Source organism: Rhipicephalus sanguineus, chromosome 5, assembly GCF_013339695.2.
Source record: "Rhipicephalus sanguineus isolate Rsan-2018 chromosome 5, BIME_Rsan_1.4, whole genome shotgun sequence".
NCBI lineage: Eukaryota > Metazoa > Arthropoda > Arachnida > Ixodida > Ixodidae > Rhipicephalus > Rhipicephalus sanguineus.
Window position 1 is genome coordinate 50,068,145 of NC_051180.1, and position 20,848 is coordinate 50,088,992.

At 47.5% G+C, this 20,848-nt stretch overlaps 1 protein-coding gene across 1 annotated transcript; it reads left to right on the top strand.

Moving 5' to 3' along the window:
- Window positions 1–3,906: 3,906 nt before the first annotated feature.
- Window positions 3,907–19,370, top strand: LOC119393615 (cholinesterase-like). Its single transcript, XM_049416293.1, is given in 4 exon segments — window positions 3,907–4,029; window positions 7,236–8,181; window positions 8,184–8,763; window positions 19,130–19,370. Coding segments are annotated over 3 exon segments (1,629 nt in total). The 5' UTR covers window positions 3,907–4,029; window positions 7,236–7,265; the 3' UTR covers window positions 19,263–19,370.
- The last annotated feature ends 1,478 nt before the right edge of the window (window positions 19,371–20,848 follow it).

Consider the following 20,848-nt stretch of genomic DNA (forward strand, 5'->3'; position numbering starts at 1 on the left):
GTGTACACTCTTACAGCGTGCTGGCTCTAGGATACCTCGTTTTGGTTAAGACGAGCACTCGTAACCACGTGTACGTGTCTTGAAACTGTTCAGTGTGCGAGGTGGCCGAACGTATATATAGACGCGAAACCTGCCGCCAGTCAAAGTGAACGTCTTGTCTCTCAACTTTTTGGTCTACGAGGAAGAAGGAAGACACGTAGGGCAAGGAGGACTTATTGTGGGTCACTGGCACCGGGAATGGTGCACGCAGTGTCAGTTCAGTTGGATGTAAAGAGGAGGGTTTATCTGAAACTCGTGCATGCGAAGGCTTTCTTTGTCAAATCATATGGTACTGCGGTATACCAGGAAACGAGTTTGGAGTTCTCGAAATTTCACAAGCGCACAATTATGCTCGTGTGAAATTCCGAGAACTGTCAAACGTCGAATAAATGTCTTGTTTTTGTTTTCGTACGTGTGCTTGCACTTCTCTAATCTAACACACACACACACACACACACACACACACACACACACACACACACACACACACACACACACACACACATATATATATATATGTATATATATATATATATATATATATATATATATACATATATATTATATATTATATATATATATAATTCAAAAGATATTTCTTAAGGTCCGGTGCACATGTAGTTGAAGAAATGAAGGAGCACACTTACGAAAATTGCATATTTTTACTCACTTAAGTTTCGGCCGTGGCACGGCCTTCATCAGAATGACGCCTTCATTCCGACGAAGGCCGTGCCACGGCCGAAACGTAAATGAGTAAAAATATGCAATTTTCGTAAGTGTGCTCCTTCATTTCTTCAACTATATATATATATATATATATATATATATATATATATATATATATATATATATATATATATATATATATATATTTATTTATTTATTTATTTATTTATATATAGTAAGCTCAGCAACAGCAACCCAGTCTCCTTATCTAGCCCAACTTTACCAACGTGTCGGCACACCCAACTACTGAAATGGTATATATATATATATATATATATATATATATATATATATATATATATATATCAAGTTCCATAGGTCCGATGGCATTTGCGCTAAAATAAGAAGGCGACAAACGTGCGAAATACTACCTTTCTAACCTTTCAATAGTTGGGTGTGCCGACACGTTGGTAAAGTTGGGCTAGATAAGGAGACGGGGTTGCTAAGCTTACTACAGAAAGTATTAATTAACGGATTTTCCTTTATCAGGTACTGATTAACGTATCACCCGTCACCGCATGGCCGGCACCACTGGCAGCGTGGTTCTAATAGGATATGAGCGCTTTACTTCAACATGGATACATTTAAACCAAGCCAGGACGTCTCGGTTGCATTCCGCTTCCTCCAACCCTCTCATATAGTCAGATGATAAGCGAGTATGTTGCTGCTGCAATTTTGCGATCGACTGTGAGCCGTACACCAGTTTATCATCTTATCGGAAACACCGGGAGAAATATAGCACGTTTCCTTCTTGTCTTTCTTATCAGCTGCCGAACCGCATGTGGAAGATAAGAAACTATATTCTGGCCCCACGCCTTGCTTAGGGACAATAATGATATGGTAGAACTTTTGCCCATGCTTGGCTAACTCCCACCGCTGTATACATGCGAAGCTTCCACACACGTACTATACCAACAGCGTGGCGGATTCGGCGAGTGGCTGCACAACGTTGTCGTTAAAATTCAGACGCAGAGCACGAAAAGCACAGCGAAAATTCCACTTCGTGCGTCACCAGTGAGGCCGCCGTTACGTTTGCGCAGCTTGCATTAGGCACGCGCACGTAAAGTGGTGCAAACAGACTGTCTGGTTCTTCGACCCGACAAGGCGGGAAGCATCCAACCCTAACCGCGGCACGACGACGCTATATGCATGGTTACGATCGCAGAACGCAATGCGCTTTTTGCGTGAGCCATCCTGTACTATTTATGCATGCGAGTGCTACTCACGAATGGAGACATACGCACTCGAGTGTGTACAAAGGGGGCAAGAATAGAAAGTACAGTGCGGGAGTCTAAATGACGTCAACGTTTCCTTTTCGGGAAATGCGAATGCGAATGCAAATGCACTTATCCTGTTAGTGCAAAAATCAATACATTTACCTCTCGTGTACTACTACTTCCGATGATCAAGCATCTTTACGGACAGTATTGGAGGAGCACGTTGAACACCCTATCACGTCCTACCTCCTTCATTTTCTCAAGGTTTCTCTGAGGAATGATACTGTTTTACGCTTATGCCGGGCACGCTATGATCAGTGACGTCACAAGCCGATGATAACCTTGAATTGCGCGTCTACTGTCATACGTTCACGTCTTTAAAAACACAAAAAATTGCCTGTTTTTCTGTTGGTCGTCCACTGTTATTGGTCGTCCGTTGCTCTTCGACATCGTTCATCGTTTGTGAACAGCTGGCGCCCTCTTCCGCCGTTCGCGTGCGACGCGACCTCACATATGCACCTAACATTGTCCTCTCTACCTCTCTTGTGACACCAAGCTGTCAGAAATATTACCATTATTAGCAGCGTACTGGCGAAAAAAGGCAAGAACTTTATATATTATTTTAATCACTATATAATTTACTTGTACTTCCATCTTGTGACAACCGTTTTCTCCTGGTACTATTTTCTAGACAATATATTCTTGGCCAAGAAAGTTCCTGATGTGAATAATAAATAAATAAATAACTAAATAACTAAATAACTAAATAAATAAATTAAATATGCAGAATGTGTTCTTAAAACTGACAAAAATTTGCTGATCAATTTCGTCCGTTTCAACTCAGCGATATCTTGTTTCTATGAGTTAAGTGAAAATGTCTGAAAATGCCTTTGAATGACAGACGCTATGACGACTACATTTGCATTTAAATCCACTACGATAAAACGCAATATTAAAATGCGACTTCATATCAGCACCATCCTAGATAAGAGGGCAAAATATCGAGATATTGTGATGCGTGTTTTGTTACGAGCGCAGAACGCCGTCACGTGTAACTTCTCAACTTCTCAATATGTATAGTTTATGAAGCGCCCTTCCTTTGCTACATTTCTGAAGCGTGGGTCATTAGGCAACCTCTCAACGCCCAACGATGTAATATTTTCCATTAATAAAAGCAGCGTAATGGCGCCAGATGCGTTAGTTCTGTTTGTTTGCGCCGCCCTTTACTTACTAGAAACACCCTTTCCGTTGGCCTCATTAGAGCTACGGGCTGAGCGCTCTCATTGTAATCACATGATTGAACGCAAAGTGCCAAGTGACCCCATCTAACGCGAGGAGTAAATGTGCCAACATATATAGTGGCCTTCTAAATCCCTAAAGATAATTCCCAAGGATTTCAGCTTACGTTATGGGAGAGCTTCCTTACAGTACGTTCCAGAAGGGTCCATCCGCTTTGCTTGTGTCGCGCCAAGCCATCTATACATATACTTTCGTTTAACCATGACATCATCTTTTTTACGATTGAAAGAAAAAAAAACGTAGCAGCAACGCATCATTGTTTGCTTAGACCTAATCCAGCTTGGACTCCTACATAATCAAATTTTCGAACTTTTGCTCATCGACAAGAAAGCAGCGCGCGGATGCCACAAAAGACATCACAGCCACCACTCTGATGCGTCCATTCAACTTTGTGTTTTGCGCCCTTCATTAGTTATCTCCACTGAACACTGTAACACCTCATTGGTGTTAGCGAGAATGACTGAAATGCGCGATTGGGCAAATGCATTCCAGTGGGAATGATTCCACGTATCAGGCAATACATGCCAGGGTTATGACGTCTGTACGCGTCAGCTGGATACGGGAACGCACGGTGCCTGGCCTGGAAATCGGTCGCTCCTGGTTATTATCGGCTTGGGATATCGGTGTTTGTGTCGCAAGTTGCCGTCTCAATGGCTCTGTGCCTGTTCTGAGCAAGATAGCGACAACATTGTTCCCGTTCTGGCCCTCTTTTTTTTCAAGAGTCCACTTCGACGAGCTCCTCCATTGGGTAAGCTTCCGTTCCGTACTTCGTTCGAGGCGTAACAGTGTCAAGGGGTGAGCCGCAGCACTGTCTGGGATTGTCCGACCTTGATCACACCGTGTCTCGTGAGCGTGAAACAATCCCACAACGTTGCTTCTCACTCCTAATCGACGTAGAACGAAACGCAATTCTTTCATCAAGCCTTAACGTTCATGCGGTGATTTGAGATTGTACTAATCATGGGCGCGCAACCCGACGCTTACTATCCTGTCGTAGCATCAAAATTAAGTTGTAACACTTTCCACCACTGGAAATGCGATTTTGTCTGAAGAGTTTTGTGTTCGCGTTTTTCCGTTCGAGAATAGTGAGTGTCATAGGTTTACTCGTCACAAGTACTACAAAAACTGTAAATTTCTCGTTTGTTGAAGCAGGGTAGATTTAATTGAATGCGTTAAATTGCGATGGACAACCTCCGGGTACGATCCTTAATACGAGAATATGTGTCCTAACTTCGTGGAAATGCAGCTTTTTTTGTAAGACCTGTGTCTCGTGAACTTCTGGCACTGAATGTATAGTGAACGATCTGTGATTGACGCAGCAACTGCATAATGACTTGTTATGACGAGCGTCCAGACAAGTGTTACGTTATATGCGGACTTCTATGTAGCTTTTTGTACGGGTTTCCGCAGAAGCGTTAAGAAACATTCTTTGTTGAAGAATTAATGTTTGTAATCTCGTCGCTATTCACTTGATACAAAAAATAGAACGACCTTACTTGTTACTGCGACAAGAAGCAACACCGTGTCTGGCATATTTTGTTTAAACAAGATTTTCGAGAGCTTGGTTTTAATTTTGATCCCCTGATGTTCTTTGAGCTCACATAATAATAATATAATAATATCTGGGGTTTAACGTCCCAAAACCACGATATGATTATGAAAGACGCCGTAGTGGAGGGCTCCGGAAATTTCGACCACCTGGGGTTCTTTAACGTGCACCTAAATCTAAGTACACGGGCCTCAGACATTTTCGCCTCCATCGAAAATGCAGCCGCCGCGGCCGGGATTTGATCCCGCGACCTTCGGGTCATTTTTCTTTGAGCTCAGGGGATCAGCGCGAGCTCAGGGGATCAAGCGCGAGCTCATGCCCCACGCCACAGCAGTGTAGTGTTCATTCGATGAAAGAAGTTTTATTATTTCCTTTTAAACAAGTAATTTTGTGGAGTGTAAAGCGTTAAAGATGTTGAAAGAGAAAGTAAAGTTGTGTCAGCATCATCGAGAGGTCGAAATTGACCATTTTTCCAGGTGTCATTAAACTGCTCCACCCACTAACTCGCCCCTTGCTCCACCTTGCTTAGCGCCAGGGTTTATAGGGGTTACTTTGTAACGAACAGATCCGCGCGTGCGAAACTGTCCCGTCTTTGGATCACACCGCGCACTAGAGGAGTGTAGTTACTCGCTACTAGTGCTACGCAGCAGCCCTAACAGTCAGAGCTGTGACCCCCTATCCCGCGGTTCGCGTAAGTTGCGACCGCGGCGGGTTTCAGGCCAGTGGTAACAGAGACGAGTTCTTTGCCTGACACAGTTTATTGTGCCAAAAGCGCCACCAACGCAACAAGATACAAGGTAAGAACGAAGCGGCGGAGAAGTTCCGCACGACAACGTGAAAGCAACAACAAAATGGGAAGCACACGAGATTTAGAGCGATAAGGTTCAACTCACCTCTCGTGGCTTCGCAGTCCGGCCCTGAGGCAGTAAGTTACCTCACAATAGACCGGGCGTTGCGCAGGGGGTGATGGCGTCTGGGTGGCTCCCGACTCGATCAAGCTGTGGTCGTCACCCCTGCTCGAGTCGAAAGACCAGGCGGTCCCCAAGAAAGCCGCGCGCGTCTCTTGGGGTCTGGAGAGGAGTCTCTCCAGAAAAGGGCAAGGAGGGAAAACGGGGCATCTCGACTTCGGCCAGGGAGGAGGGCGCGAAGGGCTGCGGGAGCGGCACGTGGCCTCTCCCACGCAACCCCCCTCGCCCCTGCGCGTACAAACGTAGCGCGAAGCCGAGGTGCCGCCGCGTTGAAGACAATGGGTGCGCCCCCATCAGCTGTCATGTCTCCCCAGTGCCATCACTCAGCGATAACGGTGCTGTGATCTGTGTCTCCGGGCGGCTCCCTCATCGACACGGACGTCGCCGTGTTTCTGGTGGAGTCGCTAGCCCCCCTCTTAGAAAGCCCCTGGTGATGGCGGTCCTCTTTTTTGGCTAAAGGGTTCAATTAAGGAGGGGGGGATGTGGGGTTGCACACGCAACCCGTTGTCTTCAACGCGGCGGCACCTCGGCTTCCCGCTACGTTTGTACGCGCAGTGGCGAGAGGGGTTGCGTGGGAGAGGGCACTGTGCCGCTCCCGCAGCCTTTCGCGCCCTGCTCCCTGGCCGAAGTCGAGATGCCCCGTTTTCCCTCCTTGCCCTTTTCTGGAGAGACTCCTCTCCAGACCCCGGGAACGCGCGTAGCTTTCTTGGGGGCCTCGAAGTCTTCGGTTTTGGGCGGTGTGATTGACCACATCGGACCCAAGCCGTGAGCACCACCGCCGCCATCAACCCCTGCAGCGCTCCGGCCATGGAGTGCGAACTACCGCCCCGGACCGGAGTGCAAAAGCAGCCACGCGAGGGTGAGATGGGCCTTTATCATTCCCTCGACGTGTGCTTGCTATTTTGTTGTTGTTTCCCCCCAGTAGTGCGGAACACTCCGCCTCTGAGGGGTTAACTAACTTGATGTGCTATACTTATTGTTGCAATTGGCATCTGGGGTGAATAAACACCTTCAGTTGAAAGACTTGTCTCTGTCCCCACTGGCCTGAAACCCGCCGCGGTCGCAACTTACGCGAACCGCGGGATAGGGGGTCACAGCTCTGACTGTTAGGGCTGCTGCGTAGCACTAGTAGTGAGTAACTACACTCCTCTAGTGCGCGGTGCGATCCAAACGAGGGACAGGTTCGCACGCGCGGCTTGTTGTGTTCACGCTTGTTTGTTGCACAAAAGTATAAAACCCCTATAGGTTACACCGTGCTTAGCGCGCTGACGTTAAAAATGTTGTCCGCATTGTGTACCACTTCAAATCATTATTGCGTGTTTTGTTTGTAATGCAAGCTTAGTCGCTTAATTCGTTCGTAAGAAGTGCTCGAAAAAGCGGATCACTGTTATCTGATAACTTCCTTGTGATTGCTCCTAACACATCGCTCGATTTCAGCCCTGGTGAAGAACCACTGACGCTGAGATAATGCGCGTCTCTGGCTTCGCTGGCGTGATCCTCCTGGTTAGCGTCACGCACGCACTGACGCCTCCCGTAGTTCGAACAAGAAGCGGTGACGTCAAGGGACTTCGGCTCAACGTGTACGGTGAAAAAGTGAACGCGTTCCTCGGAATCCCTTATGCGTCTCCACCGCTGGGTGACCTGCGCTTTCGAAAGCCGTCGCCGAAGGTCTCCTGGTCTGCTCCGCGATGGACTAAGACCTTCGGTAAGCGCTGCATGCAAGAGATCATTCTGGATGCAGCTCCTGAGCACTACGCCGAAGGGCCGAGCATGAGCGAAGACTGCCTCTACCTCAATGTGTGGTCACCCGTGAGCGACAACAGCACCAAGTCCGTCATGGTTTGGATCCACGGCGGCAACTTCAAGGCTGGCTCTTCGGATAACCCCGCATTTGACGGTTCCGTGCTCGCCGCGACACAGAACGTGGTCGTCGTGTCGTTCAACTACAGGCTCGGCTTCTTCGGCTTCCTCAACGCGGTCCACAGCAACGCGTCCGGCAACGCGGGCTTGTTCGATCAAGTGCTCGCACTGTCCTGGGTTAAGACCAACGTCGCTGCATTCAATGGAAACGCCTCGCAAGTGACTCTTTTCGGTGAAGGCTCCGGGATAGCAGCCATTCGACTTCTGATGATATCTCCCTGGGCCCGAGGACTCTTCCACCGAGTCATCATGCAAGGGGGCGCTGCACATGCCGCCAAAGCGGCTGAGAGCACGGGCAGGAGTCTGTTGAAGGCCGACGCTCTGGCAGTCGAGGTGGGTTGTTCTAAGGCGGGCCACTCGATTGTCTCACACCCGGACGACGTCATCGAATGTCTCAAGAGCCGTCCGGCGCACGAGGTCCTGCTCGCGCAGATCGAATTGCGACACCACGGAATCGAGGCCCCCTTCCCACGCACGGAACCGAGTTCCTGCCGCATAACCCAGATCTCATTCATGACCTGAGGGGATTCGCGAGTGCCCAGGCCCTCATGGGGCACAACCGTGCGGAAGGCAGAAGGCTGGTGTCGCAGGTCTTCGAAGGCCGCTTCGAGGCGCTCAAGCAACAGAACAACATGACCAAGGGAGACGCACAGGTGGCACTACACGTCCTGCTCAGCGCGCGAGGATACCGGCGACCCGTCGCTACCGAAGTAGCCGACCTCTATCTTAGTCGAGCGGCCAGCGTTTGTGATCACCCGAGGACTCTGGCGGAACTGGTGGAAGGCGGCGCCACAGACGTGGCCGCCGGCTGCCCCGCGCTCGCGTTCGCCCGCAAACTGTCCAACGCCGGTCTGACCGTGCACTACTACGTGCTCGACTACGTCGACGAAGAAGTGGACAGCTACTTCCGCACCGACTCCGACCACGCACCCGAGACGGCGCTCGTGTTCGGACTGCCTATGAGGTTTCCCGGCAAGTTCGAAGAGTCAGACCGGACCTTTAGCCTGAACATCATGAACGCCTGGGCCACGTTTGCAAAGCGAGGGTAAGCAAATTCGGAAGGCTGCAGTCATGCCCGAATTGTTTCACCGCGAAGGTGCATTGATGCGTTGACACGTTTCTGACGTCGTACTTAGCGATTTTCAAAGGAGTTGTCTGCAAGGCTTCTCGAAAGCATCAGCTGTTCAGCTTAGTTAAATATTAGGGCCTGCATAATCTCTTAGAATAACAGAGAGCTGAGCTAGTTGGTAAGTATTCATTCTAAAAAGACAGGGCGTGCAAACACGGACACAAGAAAGAAGTCAGGACACCACAAACGCGTTTGTGGTGTCCTGACTTCTTTCTTGTGTCCGTGTTTGCACGCCCTGTCTTTTTAGAATGCATAATCTCATTGTGATAACTGAAATCACGTGTACAAGAGGTTCCACGTACGAACCAGGAAATGCTTGCTATATGTAAATATGCCTATACGATGAAATCCGTGTGTACATGCGTAAATAATCTACGGAATATACCTGAGGGGACGTGCATCATATATATGGTTCGTGCTATTAAAACGGCTCTGCAATCTCTCTTTCTGCTATTCTATGGGTTTCCCTTTCACAAGTTTTGTTAATTCGGTTGAGGTAAGATCTTTTATATTGGACTACAGAAAACGAATACCACCACGGAATCTGGGCAATTCACAAGGAGTTTGTCAAAAAAGAAAATGAAGAAGCACGTAACATGGCTACGCCTCTGGTTGTGCGACATGCACGGAGTTTCATGTGAACAAATAGTTTTTTTACGCGTAGCCCATATCGATCAGAGGGAAATAAGGAAGAGGGGGATTCATTGTTTATTTTTCTTTCAAGGTCATTTGTGTTCCGCGCTTTCGTTCCAAAGTTACTTTGGAGCAGTGCAGTGTATTACGTTCACAATTCGATAATTTCGCTGCGAACTTCGGGAGCCTATATGTATACGTATATATAATGCATGACACTTTTGAATACGCGTACGTACTTCCTAATTGTGAAGGAAAAATTGTACCATATCCACGAAGAGAATGATGTTAGAGGAGCTTGCTCGGAGGTAATCGGGTAAACCGTGAATGCTCCGTACAATTCCTCTACTGTCATATAAAGAGGTGACACGTTGTTATAGTAGCGATTGTGGTCAGGTTGTTGTCGAACCACAAGCGGTCATAGACCTTGCAGCTGTGGCCGAACGTGCAGTCGAGGAAATCGTGCTTGAAGCGCGGGTCGGCTCCACCAACTTCAGGTAGCGACCGCTTTCGGCGCTTGGCCGCTGCATACCGCGACCCTACCTCTTCGAGGTTCTCTTGCCGCCGCTTCCGCGCTACTTCGGCTTCGCGGGCTTGTATCTTGAGGTCAGCACGACGCTGGCGTCTCTCTTCGGCCTCGCGAGCTCTCACCGCAGGGTCTTGGCGGCGAGCCCGCATTGCTGCTGCCTTGCAAGCCCTCCGCTCCGCCGCTTTGTCTTCTTCGTTCATGTTATTAGTATCGAAGCGCACTGACTGACGACTGTCGAAAGAGAGATGAAGCGCACAATTGTGGCCCTCTAGCGGTCTCCTATCAAACTATAGCACGCGCCGGAGTCGAGCGAGCGCCGCATGCTACAGTGGCTATGCTATATGTGATTTTGCCTGCGTTAATATCATCATCAAGACGCTGGAAGAACAAGAGGAAGAAGACTTCTCTTTCGCGCGAGCGTGCGCTGAGATGGTTATACTTTACCTGTGTTACGCCCGGCTACTACGACGATGGACAAGCCCCGAGCATAAGGAGCAAGCTCCTAAAACAGCGCTGAAGACGGACGAGGACTAAGGAAGACACGACACAAGCGCTGACTCGCAAATAAAATGACTCGCAACTAAATGTCGTGTTTTGCTTAGTCCTCGTCCGTTTTTAGCGCTGTTTTTCCTTCTTAATGATGAACCACCAACTAACCCAAGCTTATAGTACTTCCTAAGTTTGAATACTCGGCGAGTGACTCTCCCCATACATGATCGTTTATGTGCGAAGAAATTCTTTTATTCTAATATTCTGAAAGCAATTTAACGGCACAAATCGGAGGCTAAATTAAATAGTTGTTGCCAAGCAACAAAATTGCGCTGAAAGCTGCATATTAAAAAAGCCGGCAAAAAAAAAATTCACGAGGTCGTTCAAAGTCAGTAAAACTAAGCTTTGGCAAACAAGTGTACCATAATGAGGGGCTTTGATGTATATCAAGACGAAGCAGGTTTCAAAAAATTGAATAATTACACTGTTCAATATTTTCACAATGACTGATTAGCCATATGAAGAGTCACTTTGTGACTATTGGCAGCAGCATCTGGAGAAGTGGCGCTAACTTTTTTTTATTCATAAAAATGCACAAGGACGAGGAATAACATTATTTGGATTGGAGCCAGCACAGAAGTTGGGAAAAATGCTAGGGGGGGGGGAGCAGTTCCTGCGTCTAGACGAGTTCTGTTTTGTTACCAACATTCGGGCAAATATTGTAATTGTGAAACGAACTGAGGTAAGAAGTTCTCATGCCTGGGAAATTTTAATACTACAGCACCACTTTCGAGGCATGCGACCGCGGAACGTACGATAAGATACACCCGTTTTTCAGATAGCAGTGTTTTTCGAGAGCGTGCCTCATACCATCCGGAACTTTCTTAACTGTATTGCTGGATTACCTTTTCGCAGATTTTGGGGACGGATATCTCAAGAGTGATGCTATATTCTTAAGTCTTACCTTTTTCTTTGCACCCGCTTTTCCCTGTTCCGTCAAGGGCGTGACGTCGTATATTGCACAAACGGTTTACGTCCACTTACTGATGTCTACGTCAACATTTAACAGCGGTGCTGTTTAAGTCGGCCGTTAGTCCGTGCAGAGCGAACAGAAAAACTATCATCATCGGCACGCGCAATCTTCTTCCTCTTAGTCCTCGTCCTCTGCTTCGCTACAAGGACACATGCGCCGATATGTCCGGTGTGGGATACAGTAATTCTGATGAGCGAGAGAAGGAGTACAGAGAAAGAGAGGAAGATAGAGAGAAAGAAAGACATAGAAAGAGAGAGAGAGAGAAATTCCTGGCGAAAAAAGTTTCTTGGCGAGGCGGGATTCGAACCCGCGTACCCGCGATCCGAAGGCGAGCGTCGTAACCACTCGGCTATCCAGGCACGCAAGCGGAGCATAGAATAGCCTTGTATATTATAGTATGCCAAGGGCGTGGGAGAGGGAAGTGAGGGTGAGGAAGAAGAAAAGGATGAGGGGAGAGAGTAAACCATAGCATAGAAAGAAAAATACAGAGAAATAGAGAGAAAGAAAGGGAAGAAAGACAGAAAGAGAAAGAAAGTTATAAAGAGCGAGAAAAAGAAAGAAATACATTGAAAGAGAAAGAAAGAAATACAAATAAACAGACCAAAAAGACATCGAAAAAACAGAGAGATGAGAGAAAAGGAAAAAAAAAGAGAAAAATAAACAACCGAAAACAAACAAGGCCTCCCAGCTCCGCACTTCCTTCATCCTCGGCACCAATTGTGCACGAAGCTGCCTTCATTTTTTTTTCTTACCGCAATCTGCGATCAGAAACAAGCGGCATGTACGTTTGTCTTCAATAGCTCACAGCTTGACGAGCTTATGAGAACCTTTTCGATCACACCGGCAAACGTAATGGCTTTCCTGACCTCATGGTCTGCGCTCAGCCCAATGGCCTCTTGTGGATTCCTGTGGATTCTTGCCTCATGCGTCCGGCACCATGGACTGAACGCTTCCATGCGGTTCCGTCATATAGAAACCACGACATCAACATTCTAAAACACCTTATCAAAGACGATCTTGTGTTCACATGCCAAGTGAACATAAACTGCACCGCTACTGTTATTCAAAAGTGCCTCGTACGACCTGAGGGAGAATGGTTGCGTCGATGAGGTACGCCCTCGTATACCTTAGACACTAATTAAGATACATTCAGTGAGCAAACTGAACGAGAAAATTGGGAAGCCCATAGCCATGGGCAAAGAAAAGGGAAGTGTGTAAGTACTCCATCCGTTACCCTCACCAAGTTCGAGATCGCGTTCGCCGGGCTCAACGGGCACAGATCTGAACGCCATTGTTTCGGCTTATCGCGCCATTACTTGCCATGATCTTTAAATATCTTATATTGCCTCCCCCTCTCCCTATACCCCTATATACAGTCGAGCGCGATTTGAAGGTTATCACGCGAGCGTCGCCCAAGAACCGCAACAGCGCCACGGCCCAGAATCCCCTTTCGAGGAGAGGGAAGTATCAGGCAAGCTTCACTCACTATTTTTGCTGTTCCTTAAGCTGCGACCACTCCCGTCTGAGGAAGACATATTTTCATCTTTTTTTATGACAACGCGATATATTTTGTTCAACTTAGCAAGCCGTTCAAACGAAGCAATTCCAAGGCTTTACTAGATCTTTCCCAGCGATATTGTTATCATCTGCAGAGATAAGAGTCGACGAAGAATACACTTGATCGCAACGAATGGAAAGCTTAAAATGGAGAGAGAGAGAGGTTGTAGAGTTCGTCGTAGGGGCGATTGTTAGCATGGAACAGCCAACAAGGGCGAGAAGAATGCGTAATCTTGATTTTCACTGTTCCGAAACGTGCCGCTAGGCCCCTGGGACGCTAGGCCGGTCGATGCTCGCGCGATAACCTTCATATCGCGCTCGACTGTACATAATCCTGTTCGCTAAATGTATTAAATGAGGTGGTAGTTATCGGCACGTACTTTATATTGTTCTTTTTTTTTGATGTTCTATTTTTTCTTCTTTAGCTAGTGTAACAATAATTGCAATACAATAATAAATTATACCCAAGAAGGGGAAATTGACAACCACTCGTTTGTAGCATGAAGCCACAAGGAAATCCATGCGGATTTCTCTGAAAGAAAGCTTCTTAGTTCCCTAAAAATTCGTCCTGGTCCAGGAATCTATTCTGGGACCAACGCAGATTATATCGATTGCAGACTTACCATGTTAACAGCCGGGTGAAGATAATCTCCGAATCTACAGTGATCTGTATACGCAAGAAATGATTTGCAAGGCTTCTCTTGCTACTCTGAAATTCAAAAAGGGTCTCACACCCCTTTATGAATATTCGTGTGTGTATATATCATATACAAACTGCAAATATTTAGTAAAGTGACTCCCCTTCCCCAGTGGCGCAGCCAGGGGGGGAGGTGCACACCGGGCCCTTGCCCCCCCCCCCCCCCCCCCGAAATTTTTTTGCCGAGGCACACAGAGCACAAAATGACACTCGACCAGATCTGCCATCCCGGCCCCCACTTCGGATCAAGGTGGTGCCCCCCCGAAAAAAATTTCTGCCTACGCCCCTGCCCTCCCCCCCCCCCCCCCCCCACACACACAAAAAAAAAACCACTACAACTTTGCCAAGTTCATACTTTGCGAACACTTCGATTTGAAACATTTTTTTCTCGGTTCAGTTCTCTTATTCACCTTACCCGGGTCTGAAGAAACGAGCGAGAGCTGGTGTACAGGGATCAGGACATACTAGAGCACTGCACGGGCCGTAATTTTCAGCCCGGGCCCGGCCCGGGCCCGGACCTCGTTTAAATTTACCCGCCCGAACCCGGCCCGGTGACTCAAAGTCAGACCCGGGCCCGGCCCGAACCCGAGAAAAAATTTCGCCTACCCGGCCCGGCCCGGCCCGACCACAGATCAGGCCCGACTGAGGCCCGACGCAGTAATCTAGGTGGTGATGCCCGAACATGGAATCGACAGCAGGGTGTTTTAAGTGGCAAATATCTACGCTTTGTGGGCGCATATTTTGCTAACAATTATATTTTAACATAGTTACGGTAATTTCTTGTAAAAAGGGGCTCACGGTGCAAACAGTTGAGCGGACATACTGAATACAATGACTGTTTGTTCGGCAGTGGTATACTGTACCTATTTTTTCTGCAAATACACTGGGGATCATGCAGGGTGTTTTGTAGCAGACATTGTAGCAAGAAAAGTGATTTGCAGCACGAGTTCACTTTCGATAGGGAGCGCAATAACAACAAAGGATGGATTGATGGATGGATAAACTTTATTATGGTCCATCGGAACGCGCTCTAGCACGTTGCGGGCCCCTCCGACATCGGAACAGAAAGACCAAGTCTCTCTGCTGCGTCGCGGGCCCGTTGGCCTGCCCATATAGCTGTTCTTCTAGCGCGGAGCTGGTATATAATAGCAGCCTCCCATTTGGACAGCGTGATGGCTTCGCCGCCGCGTAACACGGAGCACCGCCAGAGCATGTGTTCTAGATTGACTTGGCGGAGAACAAAACGCTCACTTCACTTTCTTTTTATTGCACTCTATAACCTATTGAAATTTATAGCAAGCTCTAACCTCAAAGCCAACCATGCACCCTTTTCGATATGTAGTACCCATCTTCACCATTGTAGCACCTTGCCAGAGCAAGAGAAACAGGGGAAAAACAAGTTTGTGACCTTTGTTGTAAATACACTAATCTAGGCAAAGGTATGGAACCGCGTGCACCACGTGTATGCGTATAATCAGCCGAAATAAAAAAAAGCTATTTGTCATAGCATTATTTTCATATACCATACCACTGCTAGTATATACAGACTGTAAGTTTCTTATAGCATAGTTTATAGTTTACTTCTTCACATGTTATTGAGCGAAAAATCAAAGTATCAAGCACGCCATGCGCTGTTGCATCACATATCCTGCCGCGCTAAAGCTTCTTGCACTGCTCGCGCTGGCCGGACGGGCGCACCACATCTGCCTTGCCAATTGCGAAGGCGTCGGCAGTCGTTGTTGTTAGCTTCCACCACTGGAGCAAATCTAGGATGTCTTTGTGGACCTCTGCAGAATGACCATAGCTGTCCAGCTCATCCCTTCACTTCTCTCGTTCCCGAACGTCGTGCCACTCTTGAATGTCGTCTATAAAACTCCTCTTTGAGGGCTTCTCTTTGCAGTTTTCAGCAGTGTATGTTATGCAAGGTTTCCACCGTGCTCGTTTTATCCATATTATAAATGTTTATGCCTTCCCAGCGATGTTGTACCGGTAGAAGTTGGCCATTGGACTACGCGGTTAGGACTGGCAGGAGTAGGACGAAGCAATTTCGATATATTTTCGGGGTTCGTTCGAGTTTGGTAATAAATGCGCGACTAAGCTTCTCGAAGCTCACTCATTGGATGCATATGGTTCGAGGTAAGGGGACATCACCCGGCACGGAATCTGTCATTATCCTTTTTCAAGCCAGATATTTCGTCAAGCGAATATACTTCACCCCACGCCTTGTTTAATGGACCTGTTCTATTCCTGCACATTCCAACGCTGTTGTGTCAGTATCATGCAGCTCTCGCACTATATAGCGCACTATATAGGGCCTCAAACACGCGGCTCGCGGACCTCTCGCTAGCGGCTCTCCGCCCGCACATGACTGTCTTCATCCCATTTTTTTTATAAGTATGTTCTTGAGATACACAGGCATGACAGATCGAAAGCATATTTTTCGTGAGGCACCCCCTGCGGTCAACGTGTGTTGATACATAACCGTAAAACAAAAGCTATTTCAGAATCGGCGTCCAGATTTTAGTCACTATGGGTGATACGAAATGACTGGTTCCCCAGACGTGAAAGAGAGACGTCCTGCTGCGCCGGCCACGTGCATGTGCACGGGCCCTCGATGACCATCGGTTTCCTGTTCTTCGATAGAGTCTGGCGCGCTCGAAGTTGCTCCGTTCCGCACTATTTTGCAACAATACGTTGTTATAATCCTGCCGCCAAATCCCCTTCAGAAATGATCCCGTGTATGAGATATGGGAAAGGTCTGCTGTGAAATAACGGTAGTTTTAAAACCTGTTCCCCCTTCCCACGCTCCTACCTTCGTCATTGCCCTAGGCTTTGCGGGAGTAAATTTTTGTGAATGCGGCCCGTTAGCTGAGGTGAGTTTGAGGCCCCTGATATGGCGGAGCAAGACGAAAGCTCAGACGTTAATGCGGGCACAGAAAGCAGGCTGTGCATGTCCATCTCGCGCCACATGACCACTGGCAGCCGTCACAGAGTCACGTAAAAAGAATGTGCCTTTTTAGGGATTCTATGTATCAAGACTCCGTGCAGTCCTTTCGTATTAGAGGGGTGCTCTAAATTTCAACAACATTTGCCCGCTTTGGGGCACTGTGATCGTTGTTGCGATCACAGTGCATTACACATTACATTTATTACTGCGATTACAGAGTAATATTTGGGATACAAAATGATAACGAAAGGAAATAAAGCACGGAATAGCGAGATGTTACATATAAATGCCTGGTCTATTTACTTTAGCTCGCCCGTTTCAGATAAATCAAGTAGCTCGTATGCAAGAAGCAAAGGAGTTCAGTACTTATCCCTCATAAAACTTCTCCAAATAGCTTACCCCACATAAAAAAGCGTTTTTTCGAGATAAAATGTGGGACATATATATATGCACAGCGTATGCGGAACAAGGCATATTAAAGAGAACAACGATTTTTCTATTATCAATAGATTACTCTTTTACCAATCCAAAAGCACCACGCTCGCCGCGACAAGACTCTTGGTAAGAGAGAAAACTCGCATGAAAATGCAGGTAACGACGCCAACTTGAAATTCACGCAGCGAACTCCGTGACGTCATAGATTCTGAGGGCATCTACTGGGCCCTACGTAGTTTATAGTGGGTAAAAATGAAGTACATTGACCTCTGAGGGGGTCATAACACTTAACATACCAAATTTCTGGAAATTTCGTTGAGCCAGTGTCCCCAAAATACGACGAATACAGTTTGAAATCCGTGACGTCACGTGCGGACATTTCAGCGCGAAATTTGAAAATGGAACTTTGACCTTGATTTTCTCCTTTATTAATAAACTCATTGATGGTGAAATTAATGACGTTCGGGTTCTCAGAGTACACTTTATCGGTCTAAACCAATTCAGTGTTTCACTTTAGTGACCCTTTAAGAACGGTGCAAAGTCCAAGCCCGGCCCGACACGAGCCCGCCACCTCAAACCCGGGCCCGGCCCTAAGCCCGGAGCTTCAGGCCCGAGCCCGGCCCGGGCCCGCCGTGAAAACTACTTTACCCGGCCCGGCCCGGCCCACGGGCCGGGCCGGGCCCGGGTTTTCGGGTAGGCCCGAGCCCGTGCAGTGCTCTAGGACATACTAGCTTGGCTACGCCTACGCTTCTGGTTCTGCATGCATTTCGCAAAAAGCCTTACGTATAGCTGTTTTCTGAATGTGTGCAAGACCTACAACGTTATCTTGATGCATTTCTGTTCAATAAAATAATACTGCCGTCAAGCAGCAGTGGGTACTTTAAGTATGATGTTGCCATGCTGAGAGGTTATGCTGAAAGGTTATTATTAGAGAACGGATTTTAGGCAAATGCCTATTTTGTTCCTCGCGCTCCCATCGCGCCACTCTGATATATGAGCATGAATTAGAGGTTAAGAAGGGCTTTAGTCTTTTTATAGTGCCTATAAATGCCTATTTTCGGCGTTTGTGGCTAAATGCCTATAAGTGCCTATAAATGTTTTTTTTTTTTTTTTAAATAGGCTCCTATATGAACACTACTTAACCTCAAAATTTGCTTTCTAGTGCAGTTTGAGACCGTTATTCATGTTACCGGGCAACACTGACTGTTCGGAACTCTATGGGCTTCAACCTGGTCCTCTAGTTCAAATCAACTTCCGGAAAACAAGCGCTAGCGGCAGTGAAATGGGACGCGCCGGCTACCATATGCCGCCGCCCTGACATGGTGCGACCAGTTGGCGAATGCGAAACTGTGGTGAGCCGTCAGGGGATAGGAGAGGGAAGAGCCAAAGAAAGAAAAAATGTGATGTGCACGCGACTTTTGTTTTCTTTGTATAATTTACTCCTTAAGGTGTTCATCGACAGGGGAGAAATTGACCCTACGCGATTAGATCAGGCAAACACGAGGCATCCCTCTCTTCTGGTCTATTAGCGGTCTGGCTATCTGTTCATATGCTGCCCTTTTCAGCCATGCCGAAAAGAAAGGGACCCAGGAGTGGGTTGATTCGACAGTGGGCACTCGCCTCACCATGTTACAAAATAATCCGTGAGACCGTGTTCTGCGTACCATGCGCGACAAAGGACAATTGCACGGCAATTTTCAACTGCTGGCGCCTACGCACCACCTTAAACAATAACATTTTTTTTTGTTTTCCTGTCACAGGTAGAGGTCACGCACATCTTCATTTGAAATTATTTGCATTGATGTTAAAATTTATTGTGCCTATATTTACGACATTGGAGGCCTAAAGTGTTGTTTTGCCTGCCTATTTCTGGCGCCTAAAACGCTTTTTTGTTGCCTAAAAATCCGGCTAGTTATTATAATTGCATTTCTTGCGCTGCAACATATTTCCTCTTTGTTTCAGAATGCCTCCCACATTCGAAGGCATCTTGTGGCCTCGCTTTAGTGAAGCTCGACCAATGTACTTGGACATCAACGAGACCTCGGCGCATTTAAGTGAAGCGGACACTTCGCCTTGTGGCCTCCTAAAGAAATAGAATGGTGCAGAACTGATCAGTCGACCAGCACACAGATACGAGTCATTTTGAACATGACAGGGACTGTCGGGTATGTCGGGCTGTCAAGCTAGGTTTAACGAACCAGAAATAAACGACTCAGTCGAACACCAACTGCTGTGGATGTTTCTAATCTACCATGAGGCACTGGCTATTTAAGAAGGTACTCGTTAAAAGAGCTGTGATACCCTTTTCTATGCCTAACGCGAGAACTCTGCAACGGTTCTTCGTCTGTGCAGTTAGAACCGACTTCCGATGCTGTGACGTGCACATGCTGTCTAGATTAAAGGGTCTGTCTACCGATCTGCAGCTATCAGCGCTGTGTGTGAACATGCTACATAAAGCCGATTGTAGCGAAATCTTCGTGCAAGCGTTCATTACTGCGACAGCTGTGACTGGAGTTACTCTTACAAGGCTTGAAAGGAAGTGCTGCGCGCACCTTATGTTACCTGCAAGGCCTAGTCCTTGTCCTCTACTTGAAAGTAGACAACTGCCTGCACGATTGTATATTGTGCATGTATACGAAATGAAGAGATGGAAAGGGATATGTCGTTTCCATATGTAAGTTGTAGACTTAAATTAAGCAGCTGCATCAACGCAGTCACAGTGAGTGCGCACTCGTAAACCATCTATGGTAATATGTATACTCTCTCAAAGCAGCTTTGACGCTTTGATGCTGCGCGGCTATGTCTGCATGATTTTCCTTGCTTTGATTTTTTTTTCGTAGCTTTGAAGAGGGAGCAAAAAACGTTTCCGTCTGAAGTCACCACTTAATTTCACAGCTGGATTAGAGGCCTATACGTACGATTTAACCAGTCATTCTCATAGCAGAAATCTTAAGAGGCGGACAGTGCGTAGCACAAAGAATATTCAAAAGGACACGAAGAAGGCGCCAAATATGGATGACATAGTGCGGCTCGATGCCCAGGATTAGAACATGTGTTTTCTCTCACAGCACACTCTGCATGTTCGGCTGTCGTGGCCGCATTTGCAGAGCGATGACCCGCGGTGCTCGTCTCCAGTATTTGTGGAACGCGTTCCGCTCTTGGATCTCGACTTGACCGCAGTGCACGAGCTCGGAGTTGTCGTGGTAGTTGAAGGGGAAGTGCTGGGATTCTCCTTAATGTCGCTTGGGTTCGCAATTCCTAGCACGATGTTGGTCGTGATGGGCCTCTGACCGTACGCTGCGCCAGGATCTTGATAAACGCCCGCATTGCTCAAGGGAAGCATTGCATTGCTGCTACAACACACTATCAAGGCGGCGTTAGCGTTGGATAGAGCTCCGACTATATCGTCTCCACCGTACAGCTGCAGCGGCTGCTGCGGCTGGTAGGTCTGCGGAGGAGGAGATGGAGGCGGTAGTGCTGGCCTGTATGCAACCATTTGGCCAGCCACGCGAACGAGGGCGTTTTGCGAGGGATACCCACTGTACTCTCTGAGCGCCGCGCCCTTGCAATCCTTGCAAGTTGTTATCTTGTGAAGGTCATAGCATTCCATACAGACCAGGTACGTCTTACGCTGCCCACACCTGTCGCAAAGTATCTGCACCTGTACGAAGCCGAACTCGC